The 15,808-nt window shown below is 36.1% G+C and overlaps 1 protein-coding gene across 2 annotated transcripts in view; it reads right to left on the bottom strand.

Annotated features, from left to right (window-relative positions):
• The window catches only part of SLC44A1 (solute carrier family 44 member 1), a 215,909-nt gene that overhangs the window by 39,669 nt on the left and 160,432 nt on the right, over positions 1–15,808 (bottom strand). For both annotated transcript variants that reach the window (XM_043985574.1, XM_043985566.1), the window contains exons 6-10: positions 13,040–13,209; positions 10,848–10,937; positions 9,550–9,689; positions 7,194–7,380; positions 1,400–1,562 (exon numbers count right to left, since the gene is read on the bottom strand). In XM_043985574.1, coding sequence (XP_043841509.1) covers positions 1,400–1,562; positions 7,194–7,380; positions 9,550–9,689; positions 10,848–10,937; positions 13,040–13,209 — 750 coding nt within the window. The remainder of the gene's footprint in view (positions 1–1,399; positions 1,563–7,193; positions 7,381–9,549; positions 9,690–10,847; positions 10,938–13,039; positions 13,210–15,808) is intronic.

Below are 15,808 nucleotides of genomic sequence, written 5' to 3'. Positions count from 1 at the left end.
CTCCTCTGGCCTTTCTGTATTTTTATGCTATATTAGTAGATGCTGTTACAAGCAAATACTTTTTGAAGAATGCCCTTGACTGAGTTGGGAATATATCTATTAAAGATATTGTTGTAATACTTGTGTTATAACAGAACTTGAACTATATATTTTTCTGATGTGGAAATTTGTATAACACTTTTTACATTTTTCTATGGTGGTTCAATCTCATGAATACTATTATATTAAAAGCATTTGGGAATTATATGTTTGAAAACAAACTAACTTTAACATTATCCAAGATGAATAACAGAATATAAATGGTCTTTAACAGGGACAGGTATGTCACAAATGAAAAGGATTTATTTAGAAATTTGGTAATCTGGGGCAGCTAGGTGGTGCAGTGGATAGAGCACTGGCCCTGAAGTCAGGAGGACCTGAGCTCAAATCCGGCCTCAGACACTTAACATGTACTAGCTGTGTGACCCTGGGCAAATCGCTCAACCCCAATTGCCTCATGCCCCCCCCCAAAAAAAAGAAGAAAGAAAGAAAAAGAAATTTTGTAATCCCCAAACCTAATTTTGCCCAACAGATTCAATTTCCTCACCAGCCAAATTCTTAAAATTAACAAGTAGCAGATAAATAGGTCTCAATTCCTGTCTCTTCCATCCCAAAGAAAACTACTCAAATTAGCAAGGAATTGAAATAAAATGAGGGAAACTTTATCTGAAGAAAGTAATTATTTGCCAATATAGTTTCCTATACCTGTACTGAGTTAATAATAGTAAAATACCTATGGTGTCATTGGAAATATATGGTATAACAAAACCACAGAAATGGCCAATTAATTTGTATTTTATGTACAAGTTGGTCTAGCAAAAGAGGTGTACATTCCTTTCATAATAAATTTCCTCATTTATAAATGTAGTAACGTAATTTAAAAGAGAAATGTGTATTCTTGGAAGAAATCAGAATACTAAGAAAATAATGTTTCGACAGTATATTAGTTTAATAATATTCAACTAGACATATACAAATGGTCTCCTCCAATAAGGGCAAGAGCTGCTTCATTTTTGTTTGTTTTATCCCCAGTGTCTATATATGCATGATACATATACTGTAGGTAGTTAAAAGCTTGATTAGTAAACTCAATTGTGAAATAGACTATCATGAAATTTTATGCTAGAGTCCAAGAAAAAAATCCTAATCTCCCAGTCTTCTCGTTGATGTTTCCCCAAAGTCTAAGGCATATAGGTATAAAGAAATATCTACTTATGTCCTTTGTAGGGCATAGTAAAATGAATTATTTTGTTAAGCATTAAGAAATGTTAACAAGCATATAAGGCACATCCTTGAGGGAGGTGGGTCCCTAGTTATTTTTGATGAACTTCCAAAATTCCAGACTATTTTAAGTTCTTACCTTGTAAAATAATATGTTACTACAGCTCCTGCCACAGTCATCTGCTGACAGGCTAGAATGAATTCACTTATCCAGACCAGCCCCACCACATGGTACCACCACATGTATTGCAGAGGGCCAGAAACTTCAAATTCCACAAATTCACCACTAGGAATAGCAGTACCTAATTTTTTAAAAAGTTGAAAAAAGGAAGGAAATTGAATATTTAGTGTCAACTTAGAAAGTACAGATGTTAAATGAGACAGAATAATTCTACTTCTAACCAAAACTGGCTTTTAAAAACGACACTATAAGTGACAGTTCTATTTGGTTTTGAAGCACACCTTTAAAAACACATAGAATAGAGTAGACAGAAGGCAAGAGGGAGCAGAGACAAGCAAGGTAATGTTGCTACTACTGTGTTAAATTTAATAACACTGAAAAAACAAGCTGTATGTAATAGACTCGAGTTTCATTACATTGCTTGTCTTCTGACTTTCTATATATAGAAATAATCATGTTTGCTGATGATTTTCTACTTCATAATAAAACAGTTTTTCCAAACTTATTCAGGAATAGATATTTTTATGAATTCTTTAGAAATTTTATATGTTTAATCTGCTTTCTCCTCCCTTACCAGTTTTCTTCTTGATTATATGTTTTTTTCTTGTATTTAAATTATTCTACTTTTGAGTTGGGGGGGGGACTTGGGAGCAAGAGGAGAGAGAAAAGTTGAAGGATTTGTATTGAATAAAGAGAAAGAAATTATGAAGATCACTTGGGGATCTTTGGACTTGTGAAGCAGATCAGAGATAGAAATTTTGAGAAACCTTGAAGAAAATTTGAAGAATAATTAATTTTTTTCATTTCATTCATTCTAATAATGGATCCTTTCCCCGGTTTTTATTTTCTAAAGGCACATGAAACAATAGTCCTTTGTATATATTTTATTCTATTACTTATATCACTATTCTGTTCCTTTGTCTCATTAAAAAAATTTGTCCAAGATAAGTTCTGATTGTTTTGTAATAAAACTCAAAGTCTGAGATTTATCATCTTATCATTTTTTTATTCCCCAAAGAGTCCCTTAATATTTTTGCCTATGTTTTTTACATTACATTTTGTTATAATTTTATCTGGGTCCAAAAGTATTTGTATTTTGATTAGGGTTGCATTAAATTTATAAGTCAATTTTGTGAATAGAAAGCAGAGATGACAGAAGTTCATCTCTAGAGAAGAGACAGAAAGGCTGCTGTGTATCATGTTCAGAGGGTTTAATGTGCCATCCTTCCCAACCAAGAAAAAAACCCCAAACCCAATCCCAAACTCCCACCAAAACACCAACCTCAAATGGTTCAAACACAGTTTATATGGAAAATTCCTCTACCAAGGAAAGTCAGATATAGCCACTATACTTTGTCTTTTCAAGTAGAGGTAGAGCCCCAACATCCCTTCAGTCCTGCAACAGTCCCGAAGTTCCTTCTAGTTCTAAACTTATGAGGTTATGAATGCCAGAAACACACTCTTTTCCTCCCCAAGAGCCCCTTCTCTCTTTCCTTTCCTAGCACTGGCTCCTTCTGAAACAGTATTATAATGGAAGAGCAAGGAAACAAACTCTTGAATACTAGTAACTTAAGAACTCATGATATTGAAATAAACAGGTAACTCTCTGGAAGAGCCATCTTCCTGGTACAGTGATTTGGGGAAGAAAGGACAATTTTCATTGTGAGGATAAAGCTCTGAATTAAAACTTTTCAGCCACTGACTTCAATAGCTCTCTCACAACAATTTTTTTTTTTTTAGTGAGGCAATTGGGGTTAAGTGACTTGCTCAGGGTCACACAGCTAGTAAGTGTTAAGTGTCTGAGGCCGGATTTGAACTCAGGTACTCCTGACTCCAGGGCCAGTGCTCTATCCACTGCGCCACCTAGCCGCCCCTCTCTCACAACAATTTTATAAAATAGGGGCTTGCCTTTATTAAACTTGTTAAACATCTTTAGGATCCCTAAATACACAGCAGCAGTCAGATGAAAAGAACTGTGCATCTCAAAAGCATTATTATTATACCAGAAGAACATATTTGTTAACAACAAAAGGGCGAAAAGAATCAAAAGGTCCCACACAATGATAAAGGGAAGATTAATATAAACTTCTTAGATCATTCAAATTTAAAATAAATTGTAATGTTTCTAAAATATTTACTCATTAAGATGATTAGAGAGTTTATAGGAGATTATCATCTGAATATTATTATGTATAGACTAAACTAATTAAAATGAAGGAAATATATTATCTGAATAGGAACATTTACAATGGTGATAAAAGTAATTCAAGGAAACGGTTACATTAGAACCTCATTCCAGCATGTCTGCTATAGAAAAGATTTTAATATAAGTTAGATTAACAGGGGACACCTCTACCCCACCACCAAAATGGTTTTAAGTATACAAATACTTCAAAGATTTTTTATAATATGTTGGTCTAAACTCTAAGGAGATACTAGAAATGAAGCTATAGTGTATAATGAATAAAAGAGATTGGTGGAAATTTTAAAAAATCAAACTGGGGAAGAAACAACATTTGTATAAATCTAAGACACTCGGTGTCCCAAAGAGAACTTAGCTAATACCTCGAGCCATTCTCTCTTCTTAATTTTCCCATTTTTATCTGTAATACATACCACCATTTACCCATGCATGAAAACTTGAGTCATCTTTTGCTTTTCACTATGTTCAGTTCTTCTCTTCTGTCCTTTCTTCTTTGGTAGTTTACATCATCAATACCCTAGCAGACTCTTATCATCGTCATCTGATGTTTATTTAGAACTTCAAAGTCTTGTGCAACCATCATTTCAATAGTCTCTCTACAACTCTCTGAGTTAGGTACTACATCATGGAGATATTTATTTTGTTAAACGTTTAGATTAAGCAACTAGTTGTTGATCAGGAAGCTAGGAAATGCTGGAGGTAGAACTCTACTTGAGATTTACTAATGATAGGTCTAGCATTCTATCCATTATACCATGCTCATCCCCTCATTTAAAAACCTATAATGAACTGTATACACTGACTATTCAAATTCCTATCTGGCATTCCAGTTTCTTAATAATCAGGCCTAATTCATATCTCTATCACTCCAGCCAGAACGCCTTCCTCATTCCTGTTTCTCCCATTTGGAATGCCTTTTCCACCATCAGTTTGCCGCTTTAACATTCCGCACATTCTTCAAGATCAAGCTTTTGTCTCAACTCTTTTACTCTAGTCAATAAAGAACTCTTCTTTTTATGAATATAATACATAATCAATAAATGCTTTCTGAACTGACTGGAGAAATAGCCACTGAAAACTGCTTGGCCAATAAGATCACAGAATCCTAAGACTTAAAGGTGAATGGGACTTGGGAGATGATCAAGCATAATCTCATTTTAAAGATGGTCTCATGAAAAATGAATGATTTATATATTTGTGAATACTTTGTGTTATCTTTAGACTTACTATTATAGCTTGCAAACATTTTAAAGTGGTAACTTGATTCTGAGATGAATTACAAATTTGTTTTGTTTTTTGTTTTTTTGTGGGGCAATGGGGATTAAGTGACTTGCCCAAGGTCACACAGCTAGTAAGTGTCAAGTGTCTGAGGCCGGATTTGAACTCAGGAACTCCTGAATCCAGGGCCCATGATTTATCCACTGCACCACCTAGCCGCCCCCTGAATTACAAATTTGTAAGGAAAAAAAAACCCCTCAAATTTTATTAGCTATTCACTACAGTGATTAAAATTAAGCCAACACACCAAGAAGATTTGATTGAGAAAAGTCCCAGTGTTACTACACTATCATACAAGTCAAACTCTGGTAAGGCCAACCCTCAAAGAAATCATAACTGTAATAGACTTTTTCATATTTTGTTCTTAGCCATATTACAGTGGCATAAAGAAAGAGACCAGCCTCCTGTGTATGTTGCCTGCACCTAGTCCAGGTTCTGCTGGGATGTACACATGATAGAAGGAGAATATGAAGCGAAGGGTTTTAGGGAACAAGTGATAAATCAGAGATAGTGTTGTTACCTGAACAGATGGCCCAAAAGAGGCAGATGACTCAGAAAAAAGGATTAACTATCCTTAACTATACTGGACCAAGGAATCAAGTGGCTATAAAAATACCTGTGCTTTGGGGAATCAAGTTAGAGAAATGGACAACTCCCAGGCACTAGTGACATTTTGGCATCTGATTGATTTCAGAATTTGGGACCTTGTAAACCTAGCTATGAAAACAATTCTTCTTATTTATAGCCATCCTTTGGACTCCACTACCTGTGTCCTGGTCAGGGATTACCATTCTTCAACCTAAAGGTGGCCTAAAAATTGATATGCCTTGGCTTCGCCTCAAGTAGAATACAAAATGAGGGACAAATGAAGTGATTGCAGGAAATTTTATTTCTACTTCTTTCCATTAAGTTCTGAAGGTATAGAGACAATGGTTGGGGACAGACAGTCCTTTCTGTACACATTATGGTACTACTCTTTCTTTGTAAGAGATTGAATGAGAAAAACTGGTGTGATTCAGTGATCAAGACCACTGAATTTGAGGAAAGAAAACCTAGTTTTTTCAGCAAGTCACTTTACATCTCTGGCCTCAATTTCCTTTGTGGGAAAATGATTAAATAATCTAGATTTAAATCACAATTATCCTATGACATTCAGGGCAACATGTATAAAAAAATCAAAATAATTCTTATATTGATCTACCATGCACAACCTACTTCTCCCCACAGGATGGTGGTTCATAGATGCATTCATGTGTAACAGAGAGGCCGAATGGTCCAATAGAAAAAGCATTTGTCTCGTAGTCAGAAGTGCTGGGTTCAAGTCCTATTTCTGTAACCAACTAATTATATGATCTGGAACTAGTTACGTAATGTCTCTAAGTCTGTTTTCTCCTCTCTAAAAGGAGGTAGCACTACTTTACCTACTTCACTGGGTTGTTGTGAAGAATGCACTTTGTAAACCTTAAAAGTACCACAGAAATTATTAATAGTCATGTTTTGTGTAATCTTTTACTACACAGCTAGCAGGCTGAGCTTAAAAGTTAGAGTTATATGGTTCACTTCTGGAAAACCACATCAATTAATTTCTTCCATATCACAATCCCTCTCCATAAGAAACCTTTAAATTGGAATGGATACATTCTTTAAGTATTTCAAAGAATGATTGCATAGAGCTTTTCACTATGATGAAACAGCTATTCTTCACACCCATCCCTCTACCAAGTTAGAATACTTTAATATACATACATAGAAGAAATCCTCAAAATGGGCTATGAACTGAAGCAAAGCAAATACACCAAGTTTTATTACCCAAATAATTTTACTCCACTTGGTTAATTCAATTCAGGGCTAGCTTTTTTTGAGTGGTAGGTCTGAATAAGAGTGGGTCTTGGGGTTCTAGTCTAATCTAGAAGGATACCTTTGAGGTATGGACTATTTCCAGGTTAATCTGGCTATAGATTAGAAGGAATTCCTGGATCCACCTTGGACTGAATCCAAGTTCCAAGATCAGCACAATGATGACTGCTCAGAACCAGAATGGACTCCCACTTCTTATCTGATCTGTATTTCTATCCCTAGACTTTGTTTCAAAAAACTCTAATAGTGTCAATTTGAGGCACCATCACAGCTTTGGCAGGCCTGGTGGTTTGTTACACCTTAGCCAGCAGCTGCTTGAAGGTTAATTACTTTTCCCATGTATTTTTAATTTCTTATAACAAACACAACTAATCAAATTTATCATTTAAAACACACAGTAACATGCTTTCTCACCTAGAGTGCCAAGAAAAAGCAGAGTCATGATCCAGTACATCCAAAATAGAAGAAGGGCAAGAAAGGTCCAAAATGGTTGGAAGACAAGGAGTGGCAAGTGAATGAAGACTTTGCCAGCCACATGGAACAAGGCAATGGTGAGGGCAACACGCTTGCGCATTACTAACATGATCAAGAACAAGATCACCTGGGCAAAGAGAGACATATTTTCCAGTCATCATTTTAGGTGGTGAAAAAGCAAGCCAAGAATGATATAACATCTAAACTTAAAAAAGAGTAACACAATCATTAGAGAATGCCAGTATTACCATCATTCAACAGTGTTGTCCAAGCACCTGAAGAGCACAAAGCAGCATTCTTGGATTACTCTAGAATAGATTCAGATCTTGACTACAAGCAATTTCAAATCCAATTACATGAGATGATGCCTTCTGCTTTTTTAAAAATTTTAATTAATTTGGGGGGTGAGGCAGGGCAATGAGGGTTAAGTGACTTGCCCAGGGTCACACAGCTAGTAAGTGTCAAGTGTCTGAGGCCATATTTGAACTCGGGTCCTCCTGAATCCGGGGTTGGTGCTTTATACACTGTACCACCTAGCTGTGCCCCCCCTAATGACATGAAATAATAAGTTTATCTGCTACTACCCAATCAGCCTCAATTAATTCCTGAATCAAGGCTGAAGGCACTGTACCAGGTGCCATGAGATCGACAATACACACACATACACACATACATATACATAAATATGTGTGTATTTTTTTTTGTTTGTTTTTTGTAGGGCAATGAGGGTCAAGTGACTTGCCCAGGGTCACACAGTAAGTGTCAAGTGTCCGAGGCTGGATTTGAACTTAGGTATGTGTGTATTTTTAAGAGGAAATATAATAACTTAATAGAAGAAAATCACTTTAAAAAGGCAACATTATGCTAATGAAAAAAATACTGGGCTAGAAACTGGAAGACTTAAGTCTTAGTTCCTGGCTCTGCAACTTGCTCCATTTCCTTATCTGTAAAATGGGAATGATGCTATTTATACTGTCTTTCTTAGAGGTTTGTCTTAAGGATAAAATTAGGTTATATATGTAAAGCCCCTGTTAAACCTTAGTGTGATGGATGTATAAAAACCAAGTGCTTCCCCTCCTTTAAGAGGCTACTGTTTATTTCTTCCTGGCTGTTTTTCTGCATCAGAGATAACTATCATGGCAGAGATATCTTTGCACTGTTATAGTTGCTACCAACCTCCAAGTTCAAAGGAAGGTTTGCAGTGGCATGAGGGCCCTGTAGTCATACAGATGCTTGTGAATGTCAACACAGTAGATATTTATTGGTCACTGCTATTTTCAGATATGATCACATCTTACAAAGAACACAAGTCACCTTCCATGATATTTCATCATATGCATAAATTGGAAAAATCTAGTGAAGGAGCACTTTACTTTTATAATGGCAGTGGGCTTAAGGGACAAATGGGGGAAAATGGTTAGGATTCACTTTGATTTAAGCATTTGCTGTCTATTAGGTATAAGGTGCTATTCTAAGAGCAAGGATCTAGGTAAGCCCCCCCCCCTTTTTTTTGTGGGGCAATGGGGGTTAAGCGACTTGCCCAGGGTCACACAGCTAGTACATATCAAGTATCTGAGGCCGGATTTGAACTCAGGTACTCCTGAATCCAGGGCCGGTGCTTTATCCACTGCACCACCTAGCTGTAGGTAACCCTTTTAGAAGACTATTGGGTATGGACTGTCACAGCTCATCCTTTAAAGTGGAGGAATGGGGTGGGGGAAAAAGAAAGAGGTATACATATTGGCTGTTTAGCCATATACCTTCATTAAAACAAGTTAATAGGCAACTTCTACCTATTTACTTGAAATAATTTGTAACACTACAGAAAAAGTTTACACTGAAAAATTTGAGAAAAAGCTAGCAAAATGAAAACTATCCAGGAAATATGCAAATGCAATGAGTAAACAGAAGCCTTTTTTTTCCTTAAAAAATCACAACTTTTTGTTGTAATTCCAACTAAAATGAGTTTTTGCAATATTTCCCGATTTCTAGAAATTAACTGTTAGTGGCAAATGACAGTAGGGCAAATGAGAACTCATGAAATGAAAATCCTTCATTCCTTCCAAAACAGGGAAAGTGGTGCAAAGCTCTGAATTTGGCTCAACAACTAAGGAACTACCATGAAAGCTTGGGATAGGGAGGGAAATTTTTCCCATTATATGAATAATTTATAATGGCCAAGAGAAGAAAGTAAAAACCGTAAGAAGCTTTTCCCATCATGAACCTAGTCTAAATGAAAAACAAATAGAAGAAAAGAACCATACCCAAACATAACACAACAAAATCAAATACTCACTGTAAACACTGTAGCTGAAATGGCATAGATGAGGAGGGCCTGGAGATTGTCTTCAGCTATTTGAAGCTGTTCTGGAATAACAGTTTCTTTGGGAGATTTTCTTTGCTTAGCATACAGCCACCACAGCACACCTGTGCCACCTGAGGGCAAAAAAGTATGTTTGGGCAATGATAGTCATGAGAGAATATGTCAATTAAAAATTTAAGTTAGCTGGGTCCTAAACAGCGCCGTAGGAATATGGTGCCCAATGGTACACTGGCACCACCATTCAAAGGGAGAAGTGGCAGAGGCCATGTGCTACTGCAGCACTTGACCAACATGATGGGACCTCTCCTCACCTTATCCTCTCCCACAGCAGACGTGTAGAAATTCTGCAGTGCCACAGGGATAGCCTTCCCCAGTCCTACTGATGACTATCTTTGAAGTTAAGGGAGATTCGAGGGGAAAAAAAAAAGAGAGAGCGCTTCTATACCATTGACAAGGATGAAAAGGGACAAGAAAGAGGCTCTGGACATGGGTAGGTCAAGGGAAATGGAGAGACTGGATTATGAGAACGAAGTGAGGATCACAGAATCAGCTGAGGGGAAAGGGTGAGAAAAGAAGAAAAGCCATTCAAAAATTACATGAGGGAATGAAAGAAAAAGAACAGTAGAGAAATAAGGCAACAGGAGAAAAAATAAAGTGAGAGGGGAAAAAAGTTGAAGAATGAGTGTCTGTCTCTGTCTCTGTCTCTGTCTCTGTCTCTCTCTCCCCACCAAATCAGCAATATTTGCCAACTAGAGAGAATGACAACATCTCAGAAGGGGCTGCTTCAGGCATTGAGAAGTGCAAAAAGTGAAAGGGAAGGAAGGGCCAACTCACCTGACAAGGGAAGTATTCTGGAAGAAATAAAATGAAAGAAAAGACAAAAGGGAAGAAGGAAGGGTATCATATTATATCTGGTAGGAGAAAATGTCCAAACTGCGTGCTTTTCCTTACAGCATCTCCTCTTGGGTGTCTCTTCTTTCCTATATTTCAAATACCAGTGAATTTCCCACTTTATCTGAATTAGTTATCTATAACTCTCTGTAAGAGGGACAGACCTGTATTTGGGAAGGTTCATCTAGAAATTCTTAAATTTCAAGTTTACCTTCCAGATGTTACACATTTTGTAATAGACACCTAGCAATACAAATGAGTCCATGAGGCTCAAAAGATGTTCATTAAGAATGCTACATATATTAGCAATGATAGAGAATTAAGTGTAAATATTAACTGTCAAGTCAAATTTCTCAACAACAAAGAAATTAACAGCTTACCAAGTGAACCCAGTATGATCAGAATTGTTAAGATCCATACAAGTACTCTGGATATGTACCTAATTATCACCATCAAAATCATGGATAGAACTGCAAGGAAGACAGAGAGCAATTATTCCAAGGAAGACAGAGGGCAACTATTCTAAATTACAATAAAATACTAAGAGAAATACTTAGCATAAGCACATTTCAATCAATAGTAGCTGAGAGAGGGGAGTTGCCTCAGAAAAAATATGCTGATTCTTTGAAGTGACTAATGTATAACCTCTGCTCAGATAAGAAGGAAAAACCTTGGCTGTGTTATCATTTTGGATAAGCTACTTCTGCCATTTGAAAAACAGTAACGATTAAAACAAAAGAACAAACAGTGCATTTGTAAACAAGAGACAAAAATCCATGCAAATGCACATGGTGACTTAATGAGCACACAATGACTAGTGTAGATTTGCCAAAGGGAAGGAAGCAGGTCATCTCTGTCAAAAGGCAGCAGGGTGGAACTCACATGCACACACACATGCCAACAAACAAATGTAGACAGTATGACATATCATGTTTGTGATAAGAAAAAAATTACTCCAGTCTAGATAGATTAATTCAATTAGGTAGCATATGCACTCAGATTAAGATCAAACAATTCAGTGAAGCTTCTACTTGGGAACAGAAAGGAATATACTACATTGTCTTTACTCTTTACTCATTTCTACTATTTTAAATTTTATAATTAATATAAAAAGCTGCATATTCACCATGGGGTGGCACTAGAGAACAATGGCTTATAAATTCAATGCCCTATCCCCTTATCCCCTGACTCTTAACTGGTTTCACTTTCAGAGTGAGGCCAGGCATTTTTGTGTGAAAGCTTTTTGTTCAAAGTACAGAAGAGTTATTAAGTAAACTCTCTTGCCTGTGTCACACTATGGAAAAAAAAGGAATCATGATAATGGACAGCTGTATTTCAAGAACACATAGCTTGACCATATTTTGTCATGACATCCCACAATAACTAAAGGCCCATTTCACAAACAAGATAACTAAAATATTCCTATTAAAATATATATCATATATTCATGTATATATAATATATATGTGTGTTACAAAACAAAACTATTCTGATATAAGTGGCCACCAGTGACAATGTAAGCATTTCTATAACACTAATACTATACAATATGACAACCACTGATTTTATAGCTTGTGATTTTTTCTCTTTTACAGTCTTTAAATATACAAGGAACTTGGTATAAAATAGTATAGCAATAATTATTACAGAACTGGAGCAGGAGTCTAGTTTTCTCAGGGCCATCTGCAAACCCAAATAAATATTACGAATTATTATAGTCTTCAATTTTGCAATAAGTGGACAGGAACCAACACAGATGGAAATCTTAAATAACACAGAAGATTTTTCACATAGAGAGTACTATTTCAATTGGGTCAGTGTGACCTAAGCAAAAATACTCCATAATTGCAAGAAAAACTTGGATAGATTTTCTCTTAACTCTGTGACAGAAGTCAACACCTGTAATAAAGTACGCATTGGTACACACGGTATGATATAGTACTGTGATCAAGAACATCCTGGTTCCTATGATAATTTATAGGTCCCAACTAAGATATGAATAGTCTGGAAAGTCTGGTATTAAATATGGTTACAAGTAATTGTATTTTAATCTACAGAGTTTTTATTTTAAAAATAAAGTGGGAACAATTTTCATCTTCAAGTCTACTTCATGTCCAGGAAACTCAATAGTCAATGAGTAGGGCTTTCCTAAATTCATGAGTGGTATTTCAATGTAATATAAGAAAAAAAAAATACTTCTAAAGGCACCATCAACAAAACTCATCTCCTTACTATCAGATACATACAACTATCTCCTATTTTTTTTAAAAAGATAGGTTTTCTGGGAACAAGTTGAAAACACAGTATTTTGAAGGTGCTGCCCCTATACGACAAGAGAGCACCATTAGTCAAAGGCTGGTCAAATTCTGAAATAGCTATCTCCACAGAAAGAAAAGGGGGGAGGGGATTTCAGAGTGCAAGTAAATATACTCTGAAGCAGTTCTTGTCACTCTGAGTAGTTTATACATTTCCTGAAGACTTATCACCAATTTTTATTCATACTCTGGCCAAAGAACAGAACAGTCTCCTACTGCAGTTCTATGTAATAGCTAAGAATGAGAAAAACAATTACCTAGTGATAACAAGCAAAGTCCCAATATAATTTCTTTGCTGGTCATTACTCCACTAATCAGCCTGTGTAAGACACTATTGTCATTGACAAAGGTGATCAGGGCCTCTGCAAACTTGGCATAGCAGGAAATGTTCACAGGAGCACAGCGATGGAAGAATGGAATAGGTGCACTGGTGACACAAGAAAAAAAAATCAGAAAAAAAATTACTCCTACTTAATATAAATGCCACATCAAACACACAAATGAAAGGTGAATCGATGCAATACACTCCACCCTCTTCATACCAATGAAAGGAGCCAAAAGTGCGGAAGTTAATGCACAGATGCTCTGAAATGAGGATGGCCGTAATGGGGAATGATGCAATTCTTGCCACAAACCTTACAGAGAGGGTGGAGTGTATGTTCCCACGGATAGTACCCTCCCCCTTCTGAAAATGAACAAACAAAAAAACCCAACGCTCACACACACACACACACACACACACACACACACACACACACACACTCAAACCAAAAGTAAAATCAAAGACTTACACTTCTGAGCTTAGATATTTGTCGATCAAGTGGCAGATGATAAAAGAACTCAAAACTATATCTTTCAGTAAATTGAGAATTAATTTCTGGCCTATTTAAGTGATAAAAAGATCACATGATTTTGCCTGAAAGGTGCCACCCCATTAACATCCTTTCTCTGAAATGATCAGTCTGGTGAAAACCCCTGTAATTCACTGGTGTTGGTGTGAGACAGCCAATACCCATCCCAGTTTAAGTTAACCATGATATCACTGGGTTAATGCTGCTTGTGGTTGTTCTGTATGGAAGGTATAATTTAGCCCATGGGATATCTGAATTTTTTAATATCAAGCAATTCATGCTATGAAAGGGTTCTGTTGTATTTGACTTATACTCTGAGAGGATGGCACACAACTGATCAAAATGAAGTACTGTAAAGAAGATAGAGATCACACCCTCTGTAGCTTTAATTTTATACTACTAGAGAGTCTATTTGTACACTTGTACATCACACACAATCACATATGTATTGAGTATGTGCTTAATACATGCTTATTGAGGTACCTGAGCTTTTATTTCAAAAAAGAAAAATATAATTATTTAAAACATTTTAGGACAATTTAAATTCATTTGTCTGTGATTAAATTATTAATTTCTATTTCCAAGTTCACATCCTTTGGTGACCCAATTAATAGTTAAGATCAGCCAGCTTGGACATGAAGATTTGGGTTTAAATCTTGCTTCAAATACTTGCACGTGTGACCCTGGACAAGTCACTAACATCTCTGAATCTGTTTCTTGAACTGCAAAATGGTGATAAAAATATAGGGAGTGCCTGCAGTATAAAATTGTTTTGAGGATCAAATGAGGTAAAACACACAAAGTGTCCTCCACACCTTAAAGAGTTATAGGAGTGACAGCTAACATCACCATCATTATCATTAAGATTACAGAGCTAGGAATAAGGTTCCTAAGGTTCATTAGAACCTCAAAGTCTACTTGACTAGTACAACCCAAAGTCTCTCTCTCCCCCCCCCTTGTTCTCTCTCTGAAAAACAAAACAGAATTACTTCTACTAGTAATTAAAGAATACTTAAGGAACTCATTCCATCCAAGAGATCTCTAAGTATAGTGGGTATTTATTTTGCCTTCCCTGTTAGTATTTAAGTACAAGAAAGAGAGCATGCTATTAAGACAAAACTATCCACGTGATCACAAGAGGTAATTTTATGCTTTATAGAAAAGCAATTTGCTATTAGTAGAGAAATAAAACCTTCCAGCTTTGAATGCTGTTGCTCTACCTCAGGAAAACTGCCCACTATTCTGAACAGCAATAGTCTTTTGATTTTTACTTACTGGTAAACAAAACATTTTCTTGGCCTGAAATATACCTTAGAAAGCACTGTGTGTAATGTGCAATAATAAACCAATGCTGACTACTTAGCTAACTAATTTGACTTAACTTACTACTTGAAAGTAAATGTCAAAAGTTGAAGTTTTCACTGAAATTCCAGGAAGTCTGAATCCTCAGACTTCTTGGGGGAATCAGGGATGAAAATGTTAATTTTCCAAACAAAGGCATGCTCTCTAATGATCTAACAAAGTTATCCAGTCATAAGATATTTGTTAACTTACTTCAGGCTAACTTTTCTAAATAAGAAAGCAAGGCGTCTTCTCAGAAGTAACCAGAGGTTGTCAATGAGGAATGAATCTTGACCCCTTATTTGGAACTTTTAAAGGCTGATAATATTCACTTTGTGCTTGCTCTCTCTTCCCAACCTAGCCCCTTGTCTCTCTCCCTTTTCTTCTCTCTCTCTATCCTAATATAAATTTTCTTCATGGCTCCTGTCACCAGAATTGTTTAAGAAAATGTCTCTGTATGATTCTAGCGTTTCCTTTTGATTGTGCCTTTTAACTTACAGTTAGAAAGATTTGGGTTCAAGTTCTGGCTCTGACATTTACTAGCTATGTGATCATGAACAGGTCACTAAATTTCTCCGTGCCTGTTTCCACATCTGTAAAATGGGAATAACACTACTTCAGTTAGCAAGGTTGTCATGAGGCTTTAAAATGAAATGATATAAAGTGTATTGGAAACTTTAAATTATCTTATAAAGTTATTATTTAGTAGCATTAGACTCTTAGCTTTAACATTATGCTCTTTAACCTCAATAAGCTGTCTATGTAACTGGTACAGTATTCTAGTTTAAGATGATCCATTATTTGATGACATCTCAGGTTCACAAGTGAAGATCA

This window comes from Dromiciops gliroides, chromosome 1, assembly GCF_019393635.1.
Source record: "Dromiciops gliroides isolate mDroGli1 chromosome 1, mDroGli1.pri, whole genome shotgun sequence".
NCBI lineage: Eukaryota > Metazoa > Chordata > Mammalia > Microbiotheria > Microbiotheriidae > Dromiciops > Dromiciops gliroides.
Note: the sequence above shows the minus strand (reverse complement) of the source record. Positions and strands in the feature narration are given on the sequence as shown.